This window comes from Camelina sativa, chromosome 18, assembly GCF_030686135.1.
Source record: "Camelina sativa cultivar CO46 ecotype springtype chromosome 18, ASM3068613v1".
NCBI lineage: Eukaryota > Viridiplantae > Streptophyta > Magnoliopsida > Brassicales > Brassicaceae > Camelina > Camelina sativa.
This window is the reverse complement of record NC_141897.1, coordinates 4,389,255-4,417,182: the sequence shown is the minus strand read 5'-3', so window position 1 is coordinate 4,417,182 and position 27,928 is coordinate 4,389,255. Positions and strand designations below refer to the sequence as shown.

General features: G+C 35.9%; 5 protein-coding genes and 1 pseudogene across 9 annotated transcripts; 2 read left to right on the top strand and 4 right to left on the bottom strand.

The window, feature by feature from the left end:
• The first annotated feature begins 43 nt into the window (after positions 1-43).
• LOC104760541 (glutathione gamma-glutamylcysteinyltransferase 1-like) lies at positions 44-3,222 on the top strand. Of its 2 annotated transcripts, none has more exons than XM_010483480.3 (9): positions 44-395; positions 520-676; positions 781-1,019; positions 1,089-1,252; positions 1,358-1,409; positions 1,549-1,776; positions 2,145-2,331; positions 2,459-2,724; positions 2,952-3,222. In XM_010483480.3, exons 1-9 carry the CDS (start codon positions 321-323, stop codon positions 3,039-3,041), a joined length of 1,458 nt encoding a protein of 485 aa, XP_010481782.2. In that variant the 5' UTR covers positions 44-320; the 3' UTR covers positions 3,042-3,222. The 2 variants fall into 2 exon arrangements, with proteins under 2 accessions (XP_010481782.2, XP_087354335.1); XM_087498209.1 differs by having other exon boundaries at positions 125-390.
• A 1,084-nt stretch (positions 3,223-4,306) lies between these two features.
• LOC104760540 (G-box-binding factor 4) lies at positions 4,307-5,717 on the bottom strand. The gene has a single exon (XM_010483479.3). The coding sequence runs from the start codon at positions 5,413-5,415 to the stop codon at positions 4,441-4,443; it is 975 nt and encodes a 324-aa protein (XP_010481781.1). The 5' UTR covers positions 5,416-5,717; the 3' UTR covers positions 4,307-4,440.
• An 838-nt stretch (positions 5,718-6,555) lies between these two features.
• On the bottom strand, positions 6,556-11,349 carry LOC104760539 (serine/threonine protein phosphatase 2A regulatory subunit B''alpha). 3 transcript variants are annotated; one of them, XR_015588510.1, is made up of 14 exons: positions 11,248-11,349; positions 10,717-11,054; positions 10,372-10,614; positions 10,159-10,264; positions 9,956-10,055; positions 9,604-9,709; positions 9,382-9,472; positions 8,878-8,979; positions 8,445-8,592; positions 8,220-8,329; positions 7,647-7,803; positions 7,426-7,551; positions 7,043-7,197; positions 6,556-6,881 (listed from the first exon to the last, which is right to left on the bottom strand). XR_015588510.1 is itself a non-coding variant. In XM_087498208.1 (14 exons), the coding sequence occupies exons 2-13, from the start codon at positions 10,864-10,866 to the stop codon at positions 7,057-7,059; spliced, it is 1,620 nt and encodes a 539-aa protein (XP_087354334.1). In that variant the 5' UTR covers positions 10,867-11,054; positions 11,248-11,349; the 3' UTR covers positions 6,556-6,881; positions 7,043-7,056. The 3 variants fall into 3 exon arrangements, 2 of the variants coding, with proteins under 2 accessions (XP_087354334.1, XP_087354333.1); XM_087498208.1 differs by having other exon boundaries at positions 8,878-9,019; XM_087498207.1 differs by lacking the exon at positions 11,248-11,349 and having other exon boundaries at positions 8,878-9,019; positions 10,717-11,227.
• An 809-nt stretch (positions 11,350-12,158) lies between these two features.
• On the bottom strand, positions 12,159-15,967 carry LOC104760538 (casein kinase 1-like protein 7). 2 transcript variants are annotated; one of them, XM_087498614.1, is made up of 14 exons: positions 15,297-15,967; positions 15,161-15,201; positions 14,839-14,908; positions 14,601-14,749; positions 14,404-14,499; positions 14,227-14,297; positions 14,031-14,092; positions 13,880-13,943; positions 13,697-13,781; positions 13,486-13,612; positions 13,311-13,396; positions 13,152-13,215; positions 12,927-13,051; positions 12,159-12,840 (listed from the first exon to the last, which is right to left on the bottom strand). In XM_087498614.1, the coding sequence occupies exons 1-14, from the start codon at positions 15,370-15,372 to the stop codon at positions 12,532-12,534; spliced, it is 1,425 nt and encodes a 474-aa protein (XP_087354740.1). In that variant the 5' UTR covers positions 15,373-15,967; the 3' UTR covers positions 12,159-12,531. The 2 variants fall into 2 exon arrangements, with proteins under 2 accessions (XP_087354740.1, XP_087354741.1); XM_087498615.1 differs by having other exon boundaries at positions 12,159-12,837.
• Positions 15,968-18,496: 2,529 nt separating this feature from the next.
• LOC104763136 (uncharacterized) lies at positions 18,497-22,003 on the top strand (annotated as a pseudogene).
• A 584-nt stretch (positions 22,004-22,587) lies between these two features.
• LOC104760535 (ABC transporter I family member 21) lies at positions 22,588-24,740 on the bottom strand. Its single transcript, XM_010483474.3, has 6 exons — positions 24,004-24,740; positions 23,660-23,820; positions 23,528-23,579; positions 23,303-23,439; positions 23,104-23,190; positions 22,588-23,008 (listed from the first exon to the last, which is right to left on the bottom strand). Exons 1-6 carry the CDS (start codon positions 24,149-24,151, stop codon positions 22,748-22,750), a joined length of 846 nt encoding a protein of 281 aa, XP_010481776.1. The 5' UTR covers positions 24,152-24,740; the 3' UTR covers positions 22,588-22,747.
• Between the last annotated feature and the right edge of the window lie 3,188 nt (positions 24,741-27,928).

The following is a 27,928-nucleotide window of genomic DNA, read 5'->3' as shown; positions in this document are numbered from 1 at the left end:
GCACGTTTTGATTTGACCAAGTGAGTGAGAGAGAAAGAGCATTGACATCAAAAATCAAAATGACACACGAGAGTTGGAATATTATTATTATATATAAAAAGGATCGTCGTACCAATTTCGAATCACAACGCCGAAAGTTTGAACACGAGAGAGAGAGAGAGAGTTGGTAAAGTTGTTGTTGTTGTTTTCGAATCCATCCATCCACTAAACGAATCTTCCAGAACAAAAGTGTTTTGTGTTCTCTGTAAATATCTCTCTCTCTCTCAGTACTGTACATATATATATATATAGAGAGAGAGACTAAACCAATCCGTGCAAAAATGGCTATGGCGAGTTTATATCGTAGATCACTTCCTTCTCCTCCGGCTATTGACTTTTCTTCCGCCGAAGGCAAGGTTCGTCTACTGAGATCGATTGTATTTCATGGATTCGGATTGTAAATTTAGGGTTTTCGCGATTAGTTACGATATCCCCCAATCTCGATTTATGAAATTGTGATTATTATATTTGTGGCGGCAGCTAATATTCAATGAAGCGCTACAGAAAGGAACCATGGAAGGGTTTTTCAGGTTGATTTCTTATTTCCAGACTCAGTCTGAACCTGCGTATTGTGGTTTGGCTAGCCTTGCAGTCGTGTTGAATGCTCTTTCTATTGATCCTGGTCGTAAATGGAAAGGTATGACTATATAGAGACTAGTAATGTTTTTGTATTAGAGAAAGCATGATATGTTGTAGGGGTAGATGAAATGACTCACATTAGTTTAATGATATGGAGAATAGGGCCTTGGAGGTGGTTTGATGAATCAATGCTTGACTGCTGCGAGCCACTTGAAGTAGTTAAGGAAAAGGGTATCTCGTTTGGGAAAGTTGTCTGTTTGGCTCATTGTTCAGGAGCTAAAGTTGAGGCTTTCCGAACGAGTCAGAGCAGCATTGACGAATTCCGTGAATTGGTCGAGAAATGCACTCGTTCTGAGAATTGTCATATGATCTCAACGTATCACAGAGGCGTATTTAAGCAGGTAACTTCTGTGACAGTTTTTAGTGATCTTGCCATGTTGATTCAGGATTTCTAACGAATCTTTTCGCAGACTGGGTCTGGTCACTTTTCACCTATTGGTGGCTATAATGCTGAGAGAGATATGGCTTTGATTCTTGATACCGCTCGTTTCAAGTATCCTCCTCACTGGGTTCCTCTTGAACTTCTTTGGGAAGCTATGGACAGCATTGATAAGTCTACAGGGAAACACAGAGGGTACATAGTCATTTCCTATCTTTTTTCTTAAGTTTTTAACTGTTTCATGGATGTAATTGTTTTTTTTATAGAATTTGGTCTGATGTTTTTGTGTGTTGTTCCCAGGTTCATGCTCATATCTAGGCCTCACAGAGAACCCGGATTACTGTATACTCTGGTATGTTGAATTCAATATGGTTCTCTTTGTGTTTTGTTAATAGTTTGTTTTTCTTTTCTTTTTTCGTGTCTTTGTATTATCATGGGTATTGGTAATAAAAACCTTGTGGATTGGTGATAAATTTGCTTATATATACCAGAGCTGCAAGGATGAAAGCTGGATCGACACAGCCAAGTATTTGAAGGAAGATGTTCCTCGTCTTGTAAGTTCACAGGATGTAGATTCTGTGGAGAAAATCATATCAGTTGTGTTCAAGTCACTTCCATCAAATTTCAACCAATTCATAAGATGGGTGGCTGAGATCCGAATTACAGAGGACTCAAACAAACATCTCAGCGCAGAGGAGAAATCGAGGCTGAACCTAAAGGTACTCAGTAGTATAGATTCATCAATGTACAGGTCACATAAACCCAAAGTTGCATGAAAATAACCCTTCATCCCTTTGAAGAACACCGACTAATGGGAAAATGACGATATGGAAAAGAGTATATCATTGCACTTTGTTTTGCATAGAGCTGTTGGTTATTATATGTGATACAATTACAGTAAAAGTGTATCTTTTCCTCACTGATGATTAGCACTTTTGTTCATCTCTCTGAATTTTTGGTTTGTGTGACGCATTATTTGAAGTAGGACGCATTCTTTTTCCTCTAAAAATATGATCGTTGATTCATTTTCCTCTTCTTTGGATGCTCTGGACTTTGAATCGTCTAATCTTAAGTTAATCTACTGCAGGAATTGGTGCTGAAAGAAGTTCACGAAACTGAACTGTTCAAACACATCAATAAGTTCTTATCCTCAGTGTGTTATGAAGACAGTCTGACATATACTGCTGCAATGGCCTGTTGCCAAGGAGCTGAAATCTTATCCGGATGCTCATCAAAGAAGTTCTGTTGTCGGGAAACGTGTGTGAAGATCAAAGGTATGTCGCTATCACGCTATGTTGATTCTTAAACTAAGTTGACCTTTTACGTTCCTGTTAGATCAGGCTTGACCGGACTTGAACTAGTAATGAAATTTCAGCTGTTAATTTTTGTTTCCCTATCAAGGTCCTGGTGACGATGAAGGCACCGTGGTGACCGGAGTTGTGGTGCGTGACGGGAATGAACAAAAGGTAGATCTACTGGTGCCATCAACCAAAACTGATTGTGAATATGGTCCGGAAGCAAATTATCCAGCAGGAAACGATGTGTTCACTGCACTTCTGTTGGCTTTACCTCCACAGACATGGTCAGGGATCAAAGACCAAGCTCTGATGCAAGAGATGAAGCAGCTCATTTCCGTGGCTTCCCTCCCAACTCTGCTTCAAGAAGAGGTAGCTTATTTACCAATTCTATTTCGTTCAAGAGCCACGGTTCTATCTCTAGTGGAACATGTATAAGATCTTTTTAATCCTGAGGATATATACGAATCTTTAGGAGCAGCAACAATAAACTAAACCTAAGTCTATACTGAGAGTTACTATTTTCGAGTTCATCTTTAGGATACAGCTAAAATATGTGAAGCAGATGAGTAACATTGGTGAATTTGGGGTAATTACAGGTAGTGCATCTTCGACGGCAACTTCAGCTGCTAAAACGATGCCAAGAGAACAAGGAAGAGGATGATCTCGCTGCTCCTGCCTGTGCCTAGTAATTCATCGTTCCTGACTTCTCTTCCACCATCTGAATCCCACGTCCTCAAACCCTAATATTTAGAAAATCTCTTTGTTATCGGTATGATTTTAACTCTTCATCTGCAATGAGAGATATTTGTAACATACGCAATTTATAAACTACTAATCATAATAAAGTTAAGAATCATATTCATCTCACTCTACTGCAAATTATGAATCAACAACGAAGAAACAAGTACATAGAACAAAAGCATGCTTACTACACATCATATTCAAGAAGACCGCATGGGACCCTTTTATACAAATCTATAGTAAAATCAAACCTATTCAATGTAAATGTTATAAACGGCTGATGAGTGATGTCCAAGACATGCTCGTTAACTTCGTAGAAGTAGCTCTAGCTCTAAAATTTGCAATGTGCAAGTGGTACCAATCAACGGACCAGGTACTAGACATGAATGAAATCTATTTGCCTTCAATGAATAAGTCACGAATCTTCCAGTGTAAGATTACTATTCTCTGTAACTGCTCCGGTGAACAATGGCTGCGGTGAGTTTGTATCAACCATTTACTTTTCTTCTTCGGCAGATGGCAGATACGTACAGGTCATGTTTAATTCTCTATTAATTCACATAAGTGGTTCAGAAAGGCCCTAAGGAAGTTGTTGATATTGCAGACAAATTTCAAGGAAGCAGGTACAGAAAAGGAACTAAGGAAGGAGATATACTATATTCAGTTTTACTTTCTTAAAGATAACGCAGTCTGAAGTCTGAAGTCTGAACCGGCGTTTTGTGGTTTTGCTATACTTTCAGTGGTCTTGAATGCCCTTGAATTCTCAGTGTTCATCAAAAGGTATACTAGATTGAGTTTATTTAGCTGTTCACTGTGCTTCTGTTCGCTTTACCTCCACATACATGGCTCATTGGCTTGGGAATAAAGACCAAGCTCTTCAGAACCAAATGAAAGAGCTCGATACTGTGGGTACTATCTCGACTATGCAACGAAAATTATCAGTATCTGTTACCATACAACACGCTTTCAATTCATCTAAAAAATAATGAACTCCTGAGACGAGTCTGTCTCTGAATTTGGGTGGTGACAGCCTTACAGGTATCTCATCACTGTCACCAACTTCTTCGGCTAAATCGAAAGCCAAGAGAACAAGAAAGTGGAAAATCTCACTTCACTTTGCCAAAGACTTCACTCTTTTCTCAAACCTGAACCGTAATGATTCAAACTCTATTTGCAAAGAGAGAAAGGTTGTGCTCATCCCAAGATCAAGTATGTAACATATGCAATCTATGTTATTAACCATAATCATTACACTCCACTGCAGATTATGAATCCCACTCTCACACACACATAACATACACAAAGTAACCCTTAAAAATCCTTCAAAAGTCTATACCTTTTTTTTCACCATTCCAAAGACCGAATCCTGCGTAAAAACCTCGGTGGTTGCGGTTTCTCGATCACAGGAACCACACAGTCCATCAGCTTCTGGTATCTCTCTTTCCTCTTATCTTCAATCTCCTTTGAAAGCAACTCATTCTCTTCCTCAAGCTTCGCAGCCAAAGTTTCCAACTCAACTTGATAAGCTTGTTTCCTCTCTCTAGACCTAGCAGCAGATTCACGATTCTTAATCATCCTTCTCTGTCTCTGTGCAGCTACTTTATCCAATGGCTCAACCATTACTCTAGCTCTCTTCCCTCTCGCTCCACCTCCACCACCACCAGCTCCTACTCCTCCTCCTCCGCCGTAAACATCGAAACCATTCCCAAACGCAACAATCGAACCTTCAACTTTATCAATCATCTGAAACGGATTATGCGGCGGAGCAGAATGATCGAATCCGTAATTCGTCGGCGGCGGAATCTTCACATCCAAATCATCCGTGGTAACCGCCGCTCCACCTTCGTCTTCCCCAGCAGCTTTCGCTAGAAAATCCTCTAACGTCATAATCTCTTCCTGCGTCTCTTCCTTCATACCTTTCCCTTCTCCTGATACCATATCTCTCCAAACCTCATCAACACTCCTCCCCTCACGCGTCGTCTCCGTTCCTCCTCCTCCGCCGTGATCCACAGCATCAGAAACAACCGTCGTCGGTGCAGGAGAAGCATCCATGAGAGTAATCGAAGCGTCTAGAAGCGATGACTCCGTCGGTGCAGGTGGATCTGAAGCGAAAGCATCGTGTAAAATACCTTCAACCGTCATCGAAGTAGAACTGTATAATAAACCTCCGTCGTTTCTTCCGCAGTAACCGCCGATAGTGAGATCTCGCATGAACTGCTGTTGAGGAGGTCTTATAGACGAAGATGAAGAAGAGGGGATACGATGTGATAGATCCGAGTTTCTAGAATTTGAAGAACGCATCACCTGAAACGATGCCATTTGTTTTCTTCTTCCTCTCTCGCCGGAATCGGATCACTCGATTTCTTTCTTTGACTCGGCCAAATTGTGAGATTTTTAGGGGGGTTTTTTGTGTCGAATTGAGAAACCCTAAAGAGCTTTTGGTAATTTATCCTAAAATTATGGTCTGAAATTGAAAAAAAGAGTAACTAAACGCGCACGTTGTGGCGCGTGAGTTTTAATTTTTAGATTTTAAAACGAAAGATGATATTTTTGGCAAAAATGGGGATAAGGTTAAAAAAAATCTTATCCATTTTGATATTTTTTAAACTTTAGGAAACTTTTGTGTCGTGTCATCATAATGTAGTTGCAAAGCTAAAACTTGCATTCAATTATTTTTCAGTATCATTTAAGGCATATTTAAGTTGACTACATTAACTAAATATTATAATAATTGCATTTAAATAAGGTTATTTAGTGACGTTTTAGTTTGACTTGATGATACAGTAGTAACGTTTTCATTCGAAGTTGAAGTTACGAGTTGGTTCTAGTTCATGCTTGTCATTCAGACATAGACAAAATGAAAATGAAAAGTACAAGGTACCGGTATTGGATTTTTCTTCCATTGCAAACAAGTGTCGGTCTCAATCAATCAATATATCGGGTGTGATAATTAGTTTACACATCTCTTACAGTCTCATCGAAGACATTGAAAGCCTCTAAATGTTAGGAAAATGTTAAATTGATCGTCTTTGTATAATTGATTTGCATTTTCTGAAGATGAAATAATGTCTAAAAAATTGACCACTCTGAAATTTTTTCCCGTTATTTATGGTATTGGTATCCATTTGCAACCTACAAAATTACCTATCACATCCATAAAAGTTTAGCTGAAAAAAAAAGGTAGCCAGAAATTATTTACTTATTACTCCACTTTTTACATTTTTCCTTTCCATCACTTTCCCAACCCTTCAGAGTACTTTTGTAATGTAAAATAAATATTACTGACTCCAGTGTTTTTTGTTAAGGGAAACTTTCATCACCTTTTCATGATTTTCATTTTTCAGCTTCAATATGTTTGTTCTTTTTTATGTGGACTGATGAACAAAGACTGGAATGAGTAAATAATCTGAATATCATATGCACAAAATTGCTGATGATAAAATAAGCATATAGAAAAGATTTGAACATGTAAAACAAGTAGTAAATCAGTGTCTTTGTACATAGTTCTTTTGATTTAAATTATTAAACCGTTGTTGTTGGTTCCACAAAATACTATAAACCGGCGTATATAAATAATATACACAGATTGAAAAAAGGTCCAACCTGATCAAACCTAAGCAAGACAAATATTTCACGAAATAACACAGCCCATGCGTCGTGGGAGAACTCTCGTGGACGCAAACTCTGGGTGGAATTGACAGGCTTTCGTGCTTGTCTGCGAGACGATCTCGAGACTGTTACGGGCTAAGAAGATCCAACCTCTTTTTCTTCTTGATACCAAAAAACTAGCAAAACGAGAAAAAAACAAAACAAAGAAAGTGTCTTTAAGGAAAGGAAGAAGCTTTATTTTCATGGGAGCATCTCTCTGGTTACACATGAATTCGCCATCTCATACATACATTGGTATTTTTGGAACTATAGTGCTGAGCAGTGTGGAACAACGTACCTCTTATGAGTCACTTAAAATGGAGATTCGAGTGGTTCATCCCAAACATCTGCACTCCCATTCGAGACTTCCTCCACATCCTCCTCCATTGACAACCGCACATACTCTCTCTGAGCAAATCGGTCCCATTCTGTCAATGTTGGATTCTCGCGTTCCTGTCAAATAGAAACAAACTTGATTTAGAAGTAGCACGGATTGAAACAGCTACAACCGGCTGCGGTAGAAGTTGGGTTAGCTAAATCTAACACATTTTTTTATAGTTTTCTCCAGAGTTATGATGGACTATCTAAGCTTTTAATAGTTTTCGCAAATTGTCAACAGATATTAAACCAAGGATTGAATAAGACAGAGGGAAGAAAACTCTACAGAAAAACTTGGATTACCTGGCGAATGAGAAACGGGTCACGAGTTTCAAATGCCATGAATTTGTTCAGGTTAAAGAGTATATTGAAAATATTTCCAGAAAGTTTAGATGCTTTCAGATCCTGGAGTGTGATGCAGTTCTCCTTCTGAAAGAGTCATTTAACAAATTGATGTTTTAAAAAAGCAAAAATAAACAGAACAACCAGGAATATCTAAAGACCATGTTATGGTTCAAACTTGCCTCTGGTTTAATCATGTCGAATATTTGACATAGGATATCTTCAAAGAGTACAGGTTCCTGGGTTATACACTCCATGCGATGCAGCTGCTCTTCGTAGAAAAATTGCATTTCGTTGGGAGTGATCACCCCATCTCCAACCAGGTCTATGCACTTGAACCTGTAAAGATAGTTATAATCAATATCAAGGGAAAAACACAAAGCTGCCAAGATCCTGTGTTTAACATCCATGGGAGATAAATAAGCATACCAGCAAGGCATGCCCTCATATCAGCGGTTCAATAGAAAGCATTCTAGGTTCATGAGATTCAAATGAAAAACGAGCTACAGATCGCTACGCAGATAAATGACTTAGTTTCAATATGTGAATTTATGTTCATGAAATAATGGTACTATTTAATGCATAGTGAATAAAATCTCAGGTACACATTGTTACATCAAGAAGGCCACATATACCACAAGTTTTGGCTCAGCAGTTATACAATTATAGTGATACACTGAGCTAAGCAGCTAACGGAAAATTGGCTGAAGAGAAGTCGCTACAGAAAAAAAGAAAAGAAGGGAAGAGACGTGTACCAATACTCAAGACTAGGCTCAGATGACTTATCCTCCTCAGCGAGAATGAAATATGCAAAATCTTCATAACTCATCTTCCCCTCAACTTTGCTTGTAAATTTCCTAGGGACCTAAGTGAGAAATAGCCGTAATTTCAATAAAGTGAGAATGAAACACATCCCATAAGACAACGATTAAGTTTCGAAAAAAAGACTGATCAGTAACATATTAACATCTGGAGCAAACCTGTGAAAATATTCTGTCGACAATCCTGTACGTAAGAGCATGATTACCATATTTGATGAGATTTTCCTTATCAATAAGGAAATCATGGTCGCCATCGAGTTCCCAAAATCTGCAGTATATAACGTAGAAATGCTCATAGGAGAAGTACCTGAAAAGCAAAGAAAATGTCGTATTGAATGGTCAAATTATGCATGATGTCCTGCCTAAGTATCAATATGAACTACCAATACACTTCTTCCCCTTATGAGTTTTATGGACTAAGAAACAATATGAAGAGCTACGCACCACCCATATTACTTACAATGCTACACGGTTTTCATTTCTGAGTAAGAATTTTTAAACAACTTAAACTGGTTTTCATTATAAAATAAAATTGAAATTGAAATCTTTTTGAAGTACATTTTAAGAGATGATGAAAAGGAAACAAAATCACCTAATAACTTTATTGATGTCATCTTCTTCATCAACTTGTTGCATGGCAGCAATAAGATTCCCACGCTTCAGCTCTCTAAGAGTAATGCAACCAGTACCTGATCTGTTTATGTAGTAAAAGATTCTGTAGATGACGGTCTCAGCTGGGAAGACGGAATAGAATACAGTGATGAATTAAACAAGCACAGGAAAAAAGGTTTAGTCATTAGATGTATAACAACAGTACGCACATGAAAATATTATATATGTACAAAGTGTCATCTCATCACTTTCAAGATAGTAGTAACGGAAAATGCCCATAGAATTAAATTGGGAAGAATGATTTTCCTAGGCCAACGAGGCAGCTAGAGCTGTCACTTTCAAGTTCATTAACGTGTTTTAAAATATCAAATATGTGTGAACGAAATCATACGAACGTCTTACTCTACTTATGAAACATACATTTCCGGTAGAACTATGGATATTAAACACCAAAACATCAATGTGTTATAAACCAAGTTCTTACCATATCTTTCTTGAAATTCAGGTGTATTTCTGAGGAATTCCAAGCCAGGATGAGTTGTCAGAAGCTCATCAAGAACTGGTTTGAAGTCAGCCTATCCCCAATCCAAAAAAAAAAAAACATAAGCCTTCAGGACAGTGGACTAAAGAAATCAAGAGAGACGATAATCATTGGTAAGCAAATCAAAACAGCAGTGAAGAACTGGGAGAGGAATCAAAAAGAGACCTGTCTAAGGTACTTGCAACCTGGCTGCCTTAAAATATTATATATCTGTGACGCTAAGTCCATTGCCAACATATGTCCATCAACCCAATACTTGATAAATGCATCCCTGCAGAAGAACATAATATTCAGGAACCAAATATGATGTATTTCAAGATACTAGCTAAAGATAACAACAATCAAGTATTAAAATTATTATGCCACAGTCGATTTCCAATAAGGGTGTGCAATTTACGAAAAAGATAGCTGAGGGTGAATCTGGAAATCCAGACCAATGTGTTCTATTAATAAATTACATAAATACCTGTATATATGTACACTTGCGCATATGAGAAGAAAGTAAACAATGAGTTACCTTGTAATGATACCGGTGCAACTCGTATCTATCTTTCTAAATAGTACAGGAGAAAGAAAAGAAGGCAGCTTGCAGACTTCTTTAGTAATGGATTTGAATTCTGCAAATTGAACAATAGCAAGAATGTGTATGTAAGATCAACTGTTTGTCTATTCCTTACAGAACAGGACTGTGATGTAAAAGATCTTGAATTTAAACATCACCATCCATATGAAGTCCGTCTATATAGTTACTAAAAAATTGATCAACCATGGATATACATTGCTCCCTTAGTTCTTTCGCAGGTGGACGCCCATGTTGGAAGTAAAACTGCATAACATATCAAGGCACAGAAGGGTCAAACAAGAATGTTAAACAATATTAGCTAAACCCTTCAACTATGTAACATGTTAAACCGGATTTTGTTAAAATCAAACCTGAGGAATGAGTTGGCGCTTTGGTTCCCTGACTGATTTCAGAGGAGACTGTAGAGAAGAAGGGCTTGCTTTTTGCCTGGAGAAACGAGGAGACCCAGGTGAGCCTCGTGGGGATAACGGGGGAGTACCGCTGTTCATAAACACAGATGGCAATGCACTTCCGCAAGCAACATTGAGACTGGTACAATTCTTGGATGCACTTACTGGTGTGCTAGATTTAGCATCATCAATCAAAGACTTGACCTGCATAAAAACATCACACACAAATGAATTGCCAAAAAGAGGGTCACATAGAACCGTAACGGAAGGAAGAAGCAGAGAGGCAAATTGAATAAAAATATATACCAAACGGCCAGTTTCAGGGAGTGAAAGCCACTGGGAGAAGAGTTCGTCAGCGATATGAGGATTAGCTTTAAGTGAAACAGGAGACAAACCAGGAAGCTGTAAGAGCTCATGATCCAATATCTGAACATCGTTTACACCATCTATATCCATGAAACCCTAATTTCTTCCAATAACTTCAAAAGCAGAGAAAGAGAGTAGCTCCAACACGAGAATCCTCAGATTAATCTTATACAAGTAACGAAACAAACCACAACGACGAAACTTAAAAGAAAATTTCGGAATTCAACAAAAGCAGCTCTGACCAAATCGATGATGAGTCCTCTCCTACACAACAGGTTCTGCTTTCAATTAAAAAAAAAAAAAAAAGTTAGGATTGAAGCATCGAGGAGGTAGAATAAGAAACTTGGGAGATCAGTGACGACTGCAATTTCCTCGATCAGTTCGAAAGGGGGAATCCAAGAGTTGGGAAGACGAGAAAAAAAGTCGTGGAAAATAAATAAAACGAGAAAAAGTAATTTAATTTTGTTAAACCTTAAGTAAGAGACTCAGCGGCGGTGAGACTCCTCAGTGGTATTTTGTTTTTTTTGTTTTGTTTTTGTTTTATTTTCAGTTTTGAGTCCTCAACTTTGACTTAAAAAGAGTAAACCAAATCCAGCATTTTTATCTTTTGCCCAATTTTGTTCGTTTTGGGTGTTTGTAGACAACAGTGTTGGCAACGATTAAACCACAAGTCTCTCAGTTTCTCATATGTAACAACAAATCGCAGCGATTAAATGACAATTAATTTAGCGGAAACGATTAAGATCAACTTACTTAGAAGGGGAACAAATTTATAAGATTTTATACAGTTTTTGTTATTAAATTACAGTGTTTGTTTTCAATATAAAATGAGGAACAAATTTATCAGATTTTAGATTAAAAATAAAATAAAGTCTCGAGTGTTTTGTAGTTTTTTAAATGGTTTTTAGTTTTAGATTTTTATTTATTTTTTTAGTTTTTGATTTTTGGTGTTGATTTTTGTCTCTTTAAAACCTTGAATGGTAGTTTCTTTTAAATTGAAGAAACCAAATAGTTTTTTTTTTTCTCTTTTGTTGAAAAATTGTTAGAGCACTCTAAAACTAGATTTTCTATTTTTTAAGAAAACATGTTTTTCAGAAAATAGCTTCAAAATAGCCTTTTAAAAAACCTAAAGCTAAAAACTACTTCAAAACCAACAGCAATTTAAGGCCTAAATGTAAATTCTGTATATCAGTATATCAGTGCATAAACAAAAAAAAATAGTAACAAAATTTTATAAATATTAGTAATAATTGAAAACTTAATAAATATTAGTAATAATTGAAAATTTAATAAATTATATGGAGATTAAGGCCAAATTTTCACAATTTTTATTTCTGACTGCCAAGAAAAACAAGAGTTTTGGTTGGTGGTACCTAAAAACAGACGAAAGAACAGTTGATTGTTCTTATTACCAGTAAGTAGTACAGACAGATAAGGTCCGAAGTATTCGAATATACGGATAGAAATTTTGAACCGTTTTTACATGGGAAACTCTCTACATTTTGATTGTTATATTTTTGTCCAACACATCACGATTACATAACACAAACGAGGAGTGGTGGTGGTGTGATACATCTCTGCAAGCTGAATCTGAAATTACCTGTAAGAGATCTGAGGATTTCATCAGCTCAAATATATAATAATATATGAATTCTCTCTCAAAAACCAAGATTCTCTCATCTTTTCTCTCAGAGGTCATTTTATGTGGGGGTGGTTTTTCATGGATTTTGCTGTATCTCTCTTCATCATTTTCCTTTATTTCCGAAGAGAGAGAAGCTCGAAGCTTCTCAATTGATCTTCCCGAGTGTTTCTTGAAGCTGTTGCACGAGAGAAAGACAAAGTCTTGGATTCATATCCAGCTTGCATTCTCTGGCTAGTCGAGGGACGGGCATTACCACTGCCACTACCACCACCGCCGCTTGATGATACCAGACGACTTGAAACTCGGCTTTCGCTTGGTCCACCTGCAGAACTTGGCCTGGAGCTTGAGGCAGCAACGGCTTTCCTAGAAGAAGATGTTCTGTATCTTGACGAACTGTTTGGTCTTTCAGAGTCTCCTTGCTGCTTAAAAAAGAATTACATTTGAGTCATTCTGTATAATAATTAGTGGTTCAGATCAATGAATGCGTTGGTAAAGTAAGAATTTTTACTGTCTGCTTAGCGAAAGGTCCATCATCAGAATTTCTTGATCTGGAACGATCACGTGGCGAAGAAGTTGCAGTCGGGTGTCTTCGGGAGAATGCCTCCACTGCACCCGGAGTTTTATAACGGGGTTCTTTTCAGACACAATTGGTAAACAAAATAAGTTTAGTGTGAGGAGTGAATGTGTATGGTTCTAAAATTTCCAACAGAAGCAGGAGGAGAAGAATTTTTACCTGCGATCCTCTCTTGTCTTCCAATGGGATCTGCGTTGAATCCTGGTTTCGCTGTTGTATGATGCTGAAAAAACCGAAAGATATACCTTTACGTTAAGCACACAGAAACACAAAAGCCAAGAGAGTAAAAAACATAAGTAAGCGATTTTCAATAATCACCCTTGTTCGTGAACTAGAACCAGCGCTGGTTCCGATTTGAGGATACTTTAGGACTGTCCAGTCAAATACATAATCGAATTGATAACCTGTAAGTTGTATACAGTTTTAAAAAATGAGACGAGAATGGCTTGAAACAGTAACTTTTTTTTTTATGAAAAATGATGTTACTGCGAACCTTCTCGGATGAACAGGTCGCGGAAAAGTCTCTTAAGGTAAGAGTAATCAGGTTTGTCATCAAAGCGTAAAGATCGGCAGTATTGGAAGTATGATACAAATTCAGACGGTTGGTTTTTGCACAACACCTACATCAAAACATTCCGTTAACACCTACATACCAACAAACGCCAAAGTAAAAAAATCATATAGGATTGTCGAGTAGTTGTAACCTCTATTGGAGTTGATACTTTCTTCTCGCTGATTCTGTCATACTTCTGCTTCTTTGTCCCCGCCTTTAATCCCTGCCACGGTAAGCTGATAGCCAAAAAAACAAAACAGAAAGAGTTTAAAATTTGTTCAAGAAAATATACAGAAGTTGAAAGACAAAAGGCGGAGAAACTGTAGACTCTAACCTTCCTTTGATAAAATACATAAGCACATAACCAAGTGATTCTAAATCATCTCTTCGACTTTGTTCTGTTCAATCACCAGCAAAGCTAACTAAGTATTTTGACGGGAAAAAAATAGCCAACTACATATAATACCACAAAACAACATTCTTACCGACTCCAAGGTGAGTGTTGACACTTGCATACCGAGCTGTCCCAGTGAGATTTTTGTTTTCCCTGCCACAATATTTTGAATTTTCCTTGAGTTCACGCAAATCAAGATGCAAAGATGCCAGATCCTTGAGTAAAGATAAGGGAAAAGAGAGAACACAGCATACTCTTGTGAGTCTGAAGGTCTCTATATTTCTTACCTGTAAGGAATGTGCTTGTGAGTCTGAAGGTCTCTGTATTTCTTCCCAAGTCCGAAATCAATGATATACACCTGCCATAGAGAGATATTATCACAGAGGTTTGAAGCAGAACCCGCAATCACGATAAATTTAATGTATGAGCATAATATGTCAAAGCACAAAGAAAGATTTTAGCACCTGATTTGCTTTGCGTCCAAGTCCCATTAAAAAGTTGTCAGGTTTTATATCACGGTGAAGGAAACCTCGAATATGCATATACTCAACCCTGTTAAGCTGAAACATAAACAGAGAAAACAAACCCCTCCATTACGAACAAATTCATCTACTCAGAGAACATAAGAGTCGGAAAACAGTTAGCAGATAGATAAACTCACTAATTGGTCGGCAAGCATGAGAACAGTCTTCAAAGTGAACTTCCTGTTGCAGTAGTTAAACAAGTCTTCAAGACTAGGACCTAGAAGGTCAATAACCATCACGCTGTAGTCACCTTCAACTCCAAACCACTTGAGGTTCGGAATACCAGCTTCAAAAGGAAAGAAACATAACAAACACTATTTAGTTATTTGCAAAAGAAGCATATACAATCATCACGAAGTTTTAATTGATACTTACATCCTCCTTGAAGCAGCATATACAACTTTGACTCATAATGAAGCTGGGGGTGCTTGGTCTTCACATTTTCCTAATAATTGTAATTGATAAAAAGACATCAGAATGGAGAATTAAGAAAAGTAAAGAAGCAAATCCAAAACCACACAACAACAACAAAGCTCATCTTAATGACAGAATGATTCAAGAAAGCAAATCTCTTTCTCATCACCTTCATGTGACAAGAATTTTTTTTACAAACAAACAACATCACATGAAAGTTGCAGTTAAATTAAAAAAGAACATCTTTATTTATGTTATTGATAAATGAGGTAAAATATTTTACCAGCTTGACAGCAACTTCTTCTCCTGTTTGAACATTTACACCTACAAAAAATCAATCAAACAAAATTTGTGTTAACCAACCCAAAATATCATAAAATTTACCAAAAAAAGCGAAATCGAATCGTCCTCATGGTTACCTAGATAAAGTTCTCCGAATGATCCACTACCAATTTTTCTTCCAAGCTTAAATTTCCCACCGATCACAAGATCCATCTTCTCCGATCTCGACAATTCCCAGAATCAAAAAAAAAAAAAAATCAAAAGAACCCTCTTTTATTTTCCCCTCAATTAGCCCGTGGATCTGTTTTCCAATTCAGCATTAAACTCCCCCCTCAGATTCACGAATTCAACATCCAGAGATCGATGAATCCAGATTTCCAGAAGCCAATTCGCAATCAACGAGCTTCAAATACCAAAACCCACCATGAAACAAAAATCGATTGAACTCAGAACACTTCACCCCAAAAAGACCCGATTGCCAAAATTGATCAAAAACCCTAATCAGAAACGAAAAAAAGGCACAAACTTTGAGATGGATTTGACCCGGGGAATTGGGTACGAAATCGGATTGTCGTCGAACGACGAGAAGAAGATTTTGGGTAAATTAATAATACTACAAAGAGGGACGGCGAGAAGAAATTGAGATTTGTGACATTTTATTTTTGTCTGTCGCCTTTTTTTTTACACTTTAGAAAAAAGAAGATTTTTTTTTGGTTAAGTTAGGTTTTTTTAATTATTTGTACAGTCGGATAAATTAACAAAAATATCCTGATTAAGGTTTTGGGAAGGAAACAAAACAAAACAAAACAAAACAAAAGTTTTCGGAAGAAGAAACAAAAAATAATACGGTGGTTTTTTTTTGGTTTTTTTTGGTTTTTTTTTTTGATATTTTAGAGGTTAAGCGTAACATGCTCTAACAGATTAATTAATCATGTAAATATTTTTTGGATATTAATATTTTAATTTTGTTATTACCAAAATTTTTGAATTTTTTTAAAAAGATTTTATACCCGAAAAAAGACTATATTTTTTTTTTTTGTATTTTATGTAGCTGATTTTCCCATTAATTCATTGTTTGTAAACTTTACTTATGCTCCCCATTACCTTGTACCTTTCCTCCATGAGGATCACATTACAAGCTCTCTTAATAAAATAAGCTGTTGAAAAAACACACACGCACACACAAAATTTTTTACGTTTGAAACAATCGGATATTTTGTTTCCTTTAATAATCGTGAAATCTGGAATCACTATAAATTAATAAAAAGTTCAGTCTTAAGTTGACTATGTGTAATTTTGGTCACTATTCAATAATATAATAAGATAAAAGTTTTTGAAAATTCTATGTAAATATATGGTCATATCAATACTATAAATTAATAATTATATAATATTTTCAATATGAATATATATACATGTTCAAAACTTTAGTGAAATGTGACTTGTGATGTTTGTTTTTTAAAAAGATTTACATTAATTTTTGTTAGAGTTCATTTCTAATATTTTTACCATATTGAAACTTTTGGTTTTCTATTCAAGAAATGATAATTGTTGTTTTCTTTGTAATTGATTCTAAAAAATATGATTAAACCTTAATTTTTAATATATTGTAGCAAAATATTAATAAATTAGGAAAATCTTTCTATAATTTAACTGTTAATTTATCGATAAATTAATACCTTTATAAATTAATAGTTTTTCTCAATTCCAATGATATTAATTTATATAGGTTTTACAGTATTGCATTTGAGTTTTTGAAAGTGTAATATATATGAAAAATTAATGACTATAAGAATAATCATAAATTTAAAACGATTATCACATGATTGTGAAGAAGATTATGGTTCTATATAGTTATTCACGACCTCAACCTCTCTTTCAACTTCTTGGGATTGATGGACGTTAATTTTTCTCTATGGTCCACACTTAACAATTTTAGCAATGTCTACCGTTACATTCAATTTTGCTTCACTATATCCATGACAGAGCTTTTGTCCCCTTCTGATACTTGTATTTCAGTTGATCATATGATAAACAACTATAGAAAGTTCGGCCATGAAGAAAAATTAAAGAGAATGCATGTTCTCCGTCGATGGGAAGTCCAGTAATATACAGGACATCTTGGATGCCTAAAATCCACAGGGAACCCCTCTTCTTAAGTTGAAAAGTATAACAATCACGATCATAAAAGTGAACCAAGGCAGTCACAAGTTGCAGATTTTCGTAAATGATTTGAAACAAGCAGTTTTGACAAGGTTCAATATATTTGGATCAACTTTCCAAGAGAGAAATTTAATTAGTTGGAATTGTAAATGATTTGATTTTGTGAGGAATTGATAGATTAAACTACTAAAGGATGTTTTAGACTTAGGATTTTGAAAGAGTACTACTGTAATAATCATGAAACGAGTGACTTTAAAACCATAATTATAGATAGAGGGTAGTTTGTATATGGTTTAATTCAGTTTTTAGTTGAACCACTACAACAAATGTGAGTATTAATAGCACTAAAAGATAGCGTTTTTATGTTTTCCGCAATAAAAGAGATAGACACTACTTTTTAATAGCGGTTGCGTATTGGTTATGCTATTAAAAGTGTGTATGGTTAGAAAATGTGATTTTTTTTTATTTTTTTTTTACTCTGTACTTATTTTTAATTGCATGTGAGTGTCTTTTATGTTATCTTATGTTTAACCGGGATTTCATTTTTTGTCCTCCGCGTGTTAAAAATTTTGGCCTCACACTAAAAACTAAAACACTTAGGGCAAAATTAATAAAAAACCTTTCAGTCTCTCTCGCTCTCACTCTCTCTCTCTCTCTCTCACTCACTGCACATCGTGGTCGTCACCGTGTGGATTTCTAAGTTGTTGTCGATCCCGTCGTTTTCTTCTCTTCGTCGGTTCTTGAGGTACCCCGTGATTTCTCAGCTGTTGTCGATCCCTTTGTTTCTTTTATCGATTTAGGGTTCTTTCTAATAACCCATTTCCGAATAATTTTTTCTGAGTTTAGGTTTTTGTATCAATTTAGGGTTCTTGTAATAACCTATATTCGATTAAATTTTCTGGGTTTTGTATCGATTTTAGGTTTTGCAACTGGAAATCGTTGTTTGTCTGAATTTCCTTGTTATTTACAGAATGTTCTTTGTCTGAATGTCCTTTGTAAATTGTGTTTACAGATTATACCCATCTTTTGTCGAAGAAGGCTTTTTCTGAATCGTAAGATTTTGAATCCTTTCTCCCTGTTTTTCTATATTGTTGTTCTGTAATGTTAGCTAGTTATTTGAGTGTTTGATCAATTGGCTTTATATATTTGGTGGAGGAGCTGAGTTGTGTTTACTATGGAGAAGTCATGGGTTTGGTTACCTAGGTATGAAACTCTCGGTCATATTATTATAATTTTAAATTATTAGTGTGTATAGTTATATTGATAGTTGGACTTGTTTTACTTACAGGAATAGCAGTGAGTATGCTGAAGGGGCAAATAAGTTTGTGAATGCTTCATCAAAATCTTTGGGTTATCCTACTGAGATTTTATGTCCGTATATCGATTGTCGTAATGTTAGTCATCAACCGGTAGATGTAGTAGTAGATCATTTTAGTGATTAGAGGGATATATCATAAATACAAGAGGAAAGTAGTGTGGAGTATACATGGAGACACAAGTTAAGATAAGAATGATGATGGTCAGAGTTCTGGATTGGATGCTTATGCGTTGTTTAGTTCAGCTTTCAGTGATGATGGGGATAGTCCACACTCAAAGAAGCCTAATGGATCTCAGTTTGACAATGGTGAAATTGCAGAAGATTCTGAGTTTTGTAAGAAGTTGAATGAAGCTGAAACACCACTGTATTCGACATGTGATAATTACACCAAAGTCTATGCAATTATGGGCCTCTACCGCATCAAGGTGAAGAGTGGGATGCCATAAAACTTCTTTGACTAGCTTCTGACGATGGTCCACGACATGCTGCCTGATGACAACGTACTTCCAAAGTCAACAAATGAGTTGACAAGGTTCTTGAAGGTATTTGGATTTGGCTATGAAGTCATACACGCATGCAAAAACGATTGCATTCTTTATAGGAAGCAATATGAAAATATGGAAACCTGTCCAAGATGTAGTTCTTCAAGATGGGAAATCGATAAACAGACTAATACTGTGAAAGATGGAATACCTGCCAAGGTCCTTCAATATTTTCCAATCAAGGAAAGATTTCAAAGGATGTTTAGATCAAGAAGGATCGCTGAGGAGTTGCGTTGGCATTTCAACATTGCATCAGAGGATGGTACAATGCGACACCCGGTGGACTCGATAACTTGGGCTCAAGTCAATGGCAACTGGCGAGAGTTTGTTGCGGAACCTAGGAACCTTCGACTAGGTATTTCTACAGATGGTATGAAACCTTTCACTATTCAGAATACCAAATATAGTACGTGGCCGGTGTTCTTAGTGAATTATAATATGTCTCCAGTGATGTGTATGAAGGCTGAGAATATTATGTTGATGATGCTAATCCCTGGGCCAACTGCACCAACCAATAATATTGATGTTTATCTACAACCATTAGTAGATGAATTGAAGGACTTGTGGGAAGAAGGTATTGAAGTGTACGATGCATATTTGAAAGAGAAGTTCACACTTTAAGCTATCTTGTTGTGGAGTATCAATGATTATCCAGCTTTAGGGTCTTTGTCTGGATGTAAAGTGAAGGGGAAACAACCTTGTAATGTTTGTGGAAAGGATACACCACATAGATGGCTGAAGTTTAATAGGAAGTATGTGTATTTGGGAAATAGAAAACGACTTAGTCCTGGACATCCTTATAGACGTAGGAAAAGATGGTTTGATAACACAGTTGAGAAGGAGACTGCAAGAAGAATTCAAACCAGATCAGAAATATTTGAGGCGATTAAGAATTTCAAGAATGACTTCAGCAAACCATTGACTAGAGATAGTAAAAGAAAACGAGCCGAGTTATGTGAAGATGATGTAGCTCAGAGGAAGAATATGAAGATGACTCTGATCAATGGCGGTGGAAGAAACGATTAATATTTTTTGAGTTAGCATATTGGAAGGTTAGTAGTTACTACTTACTTAAATATTTAATATATTACTCTATATTAGTCTTTGTTAATTAACTAACCCTCTTGATTTATTGTCTCAGGATTTGCCGGTTCGCCATAACATCGATGTTATGCATGTTGAAAAGAACTTGTCAGACGCTATACTGTCTATTATGATAAATAGGGCTAAATCAAAAGATGGAGTCAAGGCAAGGAAAGACTTGGCAGAGATGGGGATTAGAAGAAACTTGCACACACAAACCAGGGGAAAGAAAATTTACCTGCCGCCAGCAGCTTATTGGTTCTCTAAGGATGAAAAGATCCGATTTTGCAAGAGGTTAGCCAAGTTTAGAGGCCCTGATGGTTACTGTGCAAATATTGCAAATTGTGTTTCTCTGGATCCTCCGGTTATTATTGGTTTGAAGTCGCATGATCATCACGTCCTTATGCAAAACTTATTGCCTATTGCATTGAGAGGATTGTTGCCAAAAGGACCTAGAGTTGTTATTACTCGTTTATGCAACTATTTCAACCGGTTATGCCAGCGTGTGATTGATCCAAAAAAGCTTATTACTCTTGTGTCTGAGTTTGTAGAAACAATGTGTCAAATGGAGAGGATTTTCCCTCCTTCACTATTCGATATCATGTTTCACCTTCCTCTACACCTAGGAAGGGAAGCACGGTTGGGTGGACCTTTACACTTTCGGTGGATGTATCCGTTTGAGAGGCACTCTTTCTTATTTCTGAAATAATATTGTAGTTTGTTTTTAACTGTAAACAAATTGACAAATATGTTTTGGGATTGACCTATAGGTACATGAAAACACTGAAGACGTATGTAAAAAATTTTGCTAGGACAGAAGCGTGTAAGGCGGAGGCATATTTGGCTGAAGAATGTCTTGCCTTTTGTTTAGAGTTTCTTAAGAGCACTCTACCAATACAAGAAGCCATCAACCGTAATGAAGATGTTGAATGTGATGAACATATCCTCGAAGGTCGTCCACTACAAAAACCGGTGGAAGTAACACTTTCATCTAAAGAGTTAGACATCTCATCGGTATGTTTTAATGAATACAGCCATTATGGATCCTTATATTGAGTAAGTTTACATCTATTAGAAATTGTTAATTTGTCATCGATCAGTTAAGAATCTATGAATAACATCTTGTTAATCTTTGTGACTCAGACTGCATTTGGAAGAATTGCAAGGTACTAATTTACGTTGTGCAAGAGATGAGACTTATTGTTGGAAACTTCATACTGACCGGTTTGCAAAGTGGATAAAAGCAAAGGTTTGTACAAACTATACTATCATATTATCAGTTTCAATTCTATCTCTTTATCTATCATTGACTGATGGTTACATGTAACCTTATGTTTAGATACCTACAAACTCAGAGGGTCATTCAACGAAGCTTAGATGGTTAGCATTTGGTCCACAACATACAACTCAAAGCTACAAAGGATATGTCATTAACGGCCATCGATTTCATAGAGACGACGTAAAGCGAATGACTCAGAACAGTGGAGTGACATACGAAGTTTTTAGTATGTGTAAATCTAGTGCTCGAGATAGTAGACAAATTGCAGAATACATTGTTTGCCGCAGCGTCATGCCGCAAATAGTTGCAACCATCAAACAAACAGAAGTATTTGTGTTTGCCATAGCCGCAAGTAAATGCTGCAACGAAACCAAGAGCGCCGGTCTAGTAATCATGTTTTTACATGACTACGGAGAAGATTCACGTCAATTGGTGAATTATTACCCAATAGTATTGTGAAGGCGTGTGATATCCGACCTATCCACACCAAACTAGGTCCGGGTAAAAAACTTGGATCTGAAGATTTGATCCGCAAAATTTGATCGGAATCCGTATCCAAAATTTTAAAATACCCGAACAGATTCCAAATCTCTAAATCCAAAAATCTAAATCCAAACCCGATCTAAACCGGAATCTGAACAGATACTCGAATATATCCACATTATTAATATATAGTAGTAATATATTACTAATATTTATAATTTTAATAATGTAAATGTCCAAAATATTAAGATTTTCGGATATTTTAGATATTTTGAAGTATTTAAACTATTTTTTAGTAAATTTGGATAAAAAGACTCTAAGTTTTTAGATTTGTTGGGTATTTTTGAATAAGTTAGACAAATTTTGATACTACATTTTGAGTATTGAGAACTTCGGGTAATCCGAATCTAAACCCGAAAAACTTGATCCAAAACCAATCTGAACCAAGTCTAAAAATATCCTCCTATATCTCTAAAACCCAAAAACTCAAAAAATCCAAAATACCATATCAGAACCCGAACTGCCAGACATACACCAAACTTTGGACAGAAGCGGTTCAATTAACGTAAAATAATAATTTAATTTAAAACGGTGTTTTACATAATTTCTTTCATTTGTGTTATAAAAATGATCGGATTCTAAAAGATGAAACACCATGGAAAACAAAGACATTAAGTGGAGGTGCTCTTATTCTTACTGATCTCTTATAGAAGTTAAGATTCATCGGTAATACGCCATTTGTCTAGAGGACATAAATGGAGACGTAACAACAGGTTTCTTCTTCGTCTTCTTCTCGACTTTGGTTTCAGACCGGAGCCAAGATTCAACAACAGAGAGCAGATTTGGTGAGGTTTTGAGATCCTTGATGTCATCCAATTTGGCCGAGAGTTTCAGCTCTCCTCCATGAATGTAAGCCAGATGACTAGCCCATGTCTCTAGACCGTCGAAAATATGAGTTGCGTATACAATTGTAGCTCCTCTCTACTCAATTATAAAACAACAAAATTAGCATTTGATGTTTCTAACCATAAGCTCATAGACATCTAAAGTCAAAGTGGATCTACTGAATGGCTTACCTGTTCACATTCTTCTTTAAAGAATTCCAATAAATCCATCCTAGCAACAACGTCGAGGTCGACAGTAACCTCATCCAGTAATAACACCTGTGACGATCATTACAAAATTTTAAGGATCGGAATATGATGAAACAAAAAAACACAGACCATGATGAAAAGTTGATGTGTACAAAATCAATATTTTGGTTGTGTGTATTACCTTGAAAGGATGTAAAAGACCCATACATATTTGCACACGACGTCTCTGGCCATCAGAAACCTTATGCATACGCCATTGAAGATTGATATCAAGAAGATCAATCAACTTCTCTCTTCTCACAGGATCAATCCCTTCAACTGAAACACATAAACATACTAGTAAGCACAAAGAAACAATTCACCATTTTCGAAAAAAAAAACTCATACTAGGATCAGAGAATCCCACCTCCAAATATCATATGTTCTGCTGAGAAATCTCCCTGAAGAGGAATGTCACCCTAAAAATTTCCAAAAATATTCTCACGTCAGTGTTTTAAACTCGAGATCTCAAAAGAGTACAGGGTTGTGGTTTACTCACAGCAGAACCAGCAGTTTTACTCCATGATCCTCCAAGGTAAGACAAATCACCACTACAAACAAGCTCTGTATCATGAAATGCCGAACGATCAAGCACTTGTACAACGTTCTTTCCTCCAACCATATGCTTTCCAGCCAGAATCTTCAATAATGTTGTTTTCCCTGTTCAATGATCCAAACCACACAACTACGATCATCATCTCTTGAACCAAATCGAACACTATCTATCAAAACAGAATCACACGAATCACATTTCTATATTCGTCAAAGCCCCCAAATCTATCTAGTATCGATTCATAGATACAGAAACAACCAAAAAAATCAATTTTTTTTTTTTTTTTTTACCAGATCCATTAGCACCAACCAAGAGACAACGAGATCCAGCGGAGAGATCGATGTTGAAATCGAAGAAAATAGGATCCTGGACATCGTAAGAAAACTGCATTCCGCTAACCCTAATCGCACCGACACCATTTTCACCGTTCACCGCCATTTTTGTTTTCCGATCAAAATAGAGAGAATTAGTAGTAGTATATCCCTTGTCTGCTTAATCTGTTGTTCTTTAAATACGTTCCGTTTAAACGTAGACCTGATCAGCCCATTAGATTACGGCCACGTCATGATCTTTTCTGTCCATTAGATTTAAATACTTTGGTCTTCCGTTGATACGTTTAACCAGCAGAACGCTGCCACGTCACTCAATGTTTCTCACCGACACCAGAATGAAATGACATCGTACTGGTTAGACTTAGAGATGACATGTAATTTGGCACAACAATTTTTACACTCTCAACTAGTGCAAAATTGTAGGTTGAATTGAGTCGCCTACAATTCTGAAATGTAAATTTCGGATTTTGCAACACTTTCCTGACAAGTTAGAGAAAAAATAATTTGATAATTGTTATAAATAATAACATAAATATATATATATATGTATATATGTGTATATATGTATATATGTATGTGTATAATGAACTATATAATTATACAAAGAAAATGGAGGAGGAACGTGGGAGAGGAGAAAGTGAGGAAAAGCAACATTAACACATTTATTGTTTTTCTTCTTCTTATGTCTATATCTTTCTCTTACTCCTTCTCACATACATAACTTCTATATATACTAGTGATAAGACTATGATAACTCATACACTACACAAAAAAACAATAACAAATGTACAAAAATGTGAAAAACAAGTGGTGAAGTGGTGAACAAGTGTTACACCAAGTAAAGAGATATGTGTCATTAAGATGAAAGACACATGTGGTGATGGATAATCACACCTATTTCATAACACTTCCCTTTGAGTATCCATCACCAATAATGAGTTATGCATTGCCTCATTAAAAACCTTGTCACGAAAAACCCATTAGGATCAAAACCATGACGAGGGAAAAAGAGTACAATGACATAAACTCCCCCTCGAAAAGACTTCAAAGAACTCGTAGATGACGCATTCCAATACTGTGAATATGCTTTCTCAATGTTGAAGTAGGAAATGATTTTGTAAATATACTTCGTAGTTTTCAACGAATAGTGATGCAATCTCCCCCTTCGTCATTGACATTCTCCATCGAGGTCGATCTTTTGCGTGTTATTTGCTACCTCGTTAAAAACCTTGTCATGGAAAAACCCAGTGGGATAAAAACCATGATAAAGGAAAAAGAGTGCAGCCACGTGAATCATCATATTCTCCCCCTGGAAGTATTATCTTTAAAAGATGCATTAGGATCTCTAAAGACGCATTCTGAATGAGGTTGTCGAAACCACCTTTGTAAGTAACTCTGCTACATTGTTACTTGACTTGATGGACTGGCTATCAACTTCTTTATTCTTCTCGGATTCTTGAGTGTAAGAGAAGAATATATCTTGTCTTGTCGTTCTTGGTGTAGCTTCCTTTGATTTGGGTGACATATGCAACAGAATCTTCAAACAAAGTTGTTGCCTTTCAGTTGCTTCTTGTTAATGGGTCTCAACAAGCATTAACTTGTTGATGCTGATCGAACCCTCAGTTTGAAGTTCTTTGCTAACATGTTACGTGGCTTCCGTCTTTGGCACGCAACTATTGGTTGACGTTCAGACATCATCTGAGCCATTAGAGATTCTCGATATGGCATATAAAGCACAACTATTTTGGCATGACTTGAATAAGTGACGACCAAAGTCTATCACTAAAACGTTGTGATGTCGTTGTTTGGCGATATATCTTTATATTGATCTGAGATAAATCTTCCATCTGCAAAACCAACTAAACCAAACTTGGGGGTTCCAAAATATATTAAGCCTAAGTTAATCGTACCTTTGCAATAGAAGATACATTTTAACTCATCTCAAAATCTACTCATAGAGAATTAGTTATATGCTGCAAATAGATTAGTAGGAAATGCTTATGCAGAATTCATAACATATATAAATGCTCGTCAGCATTTATACATAATCTTAAATGACTATATATATATATATGACTTCCTTTAGAAGTTATTGGTATAACATCTATTTCGAAAGATGTTTACAAGATCTTTTATTCAAAATAACCCTTTAAGGGTTTTGATGATCATAAATGAGTTCTCGAGAACATAATTATGATATCATATATTTTTCGGGATAAGCTCTTCAAGCATCCTATGAGATGTATTTCAAGTCGTCATATAATATTAATTTTGATTGATATAGGGTACTCTAACAAATCATGGTGTGACACACCATTTTGTTATATATCATTATACCCTTTTGATGCTTGGACCACTAGTCCAAAAATTACTCGTCTTTCATACGAGTTTAATATAGACTTGACTACCTCTTTTATTGGCCAATATATATCTCTATACGCTCACAAAGCGGAGATTTATGATCCTCATTAATCACATTGCGCGATATAATATTTTTATTTTCGACATTATGTCTTTGGTTCCAAATTTCCCGCAATGACATGGTTGATCGAGATCTCTTTAATCATTATATAAATGATTTTATTCAGGTACCTGATTTCATTATTAACCATATCAATCGGTTTCTCTACTCCTCTTGAGGAGTATCTTGCTCCTCTTTATGAGTCTATGTGCTCCTCTCTGAGAGTCTATTAGCTCTTCTTAAAGAGTCTATCTACTCCTCTTTAAGAGTTCATTTACTCCTCTTTTTAATTTGCTCGTTTTTCTTTTCGAGGATTTTATTTATCTTAGGAACCAGAGTAGTCTATCACGTTTCTTATGTGTCATAGACTTCGTATGTCATCCGCCAGAGTTATACTTTTATTGGAGCATTTTTAGTTGGGATGTGAGATTTCTTAGAACTACAAGTTTATATTCATTTATGTGAGGATCAATAATTATATGAAATCTCATCCATCAGCTTTTTGCATTTGATTTGCAATATATATTTTGAATAGTGATCTGTTGAACTTTTGAACTTTTAAATTCATATTCATTGGTTCAAAGATCTAAAACTATTCGACGATTCTCCCATAATGATGGAGAATTTTTTCATCCAACATGATGATATGCAAATCTTGCAATAGACACATCTCTCATAAGATGGTTCAATATTATTAGAGTGGAGACTCATCTCCTGCATCTATATATTTCATCCTCTTTGGATGGTATATTTTATCTGGTGTGGAGGAGCATTTAAAATATGTATCACACACCCATAAAATTCAAAATGAGAAATATTTAATCTCCAACCATGAATATATAACATGGGAGAAATATTTTTTTTTCAAACTGTTGGTCTCATATATAATATTTATTACATACAAAACTGCATGTTTCATGTAAAAACAAAGAGATTAAATCACCATGAATCGTTTCGCAATATCTTGGAGTTGCACTATGAACGATTCATCATAGCTCATTTCAAGAGTGAACATCATGGATGTTTCACTTTATCACATGCGACATATATATATATGATAAACTATAGGATATAACTTCACCATAGTTATATCGCTATGGGGTATCAAATTCACCAAAGTTTATCGACTTATTGCCGATGTGGGATTCCATTAATTCTCCCCCTCGAGATGATAACTCTTGGAGTTCATTCATCTCGTACTGAATCCCACTTTAGGATCTATAACATACCGATTTTGGTTATGTCTATTATCTTAGATCCTTATAAGATGTGAGCTTAGTATTACCCCTTCTCAAGATGATGAATTTTATGTCCATTCACCTTTGACCGAATCTTATCTTTAGATCGGTTATATTTGGGGTTTAATTTTGGGGATTTATGAAAGAAATCAAATCATCATATATATATATATATACATATATA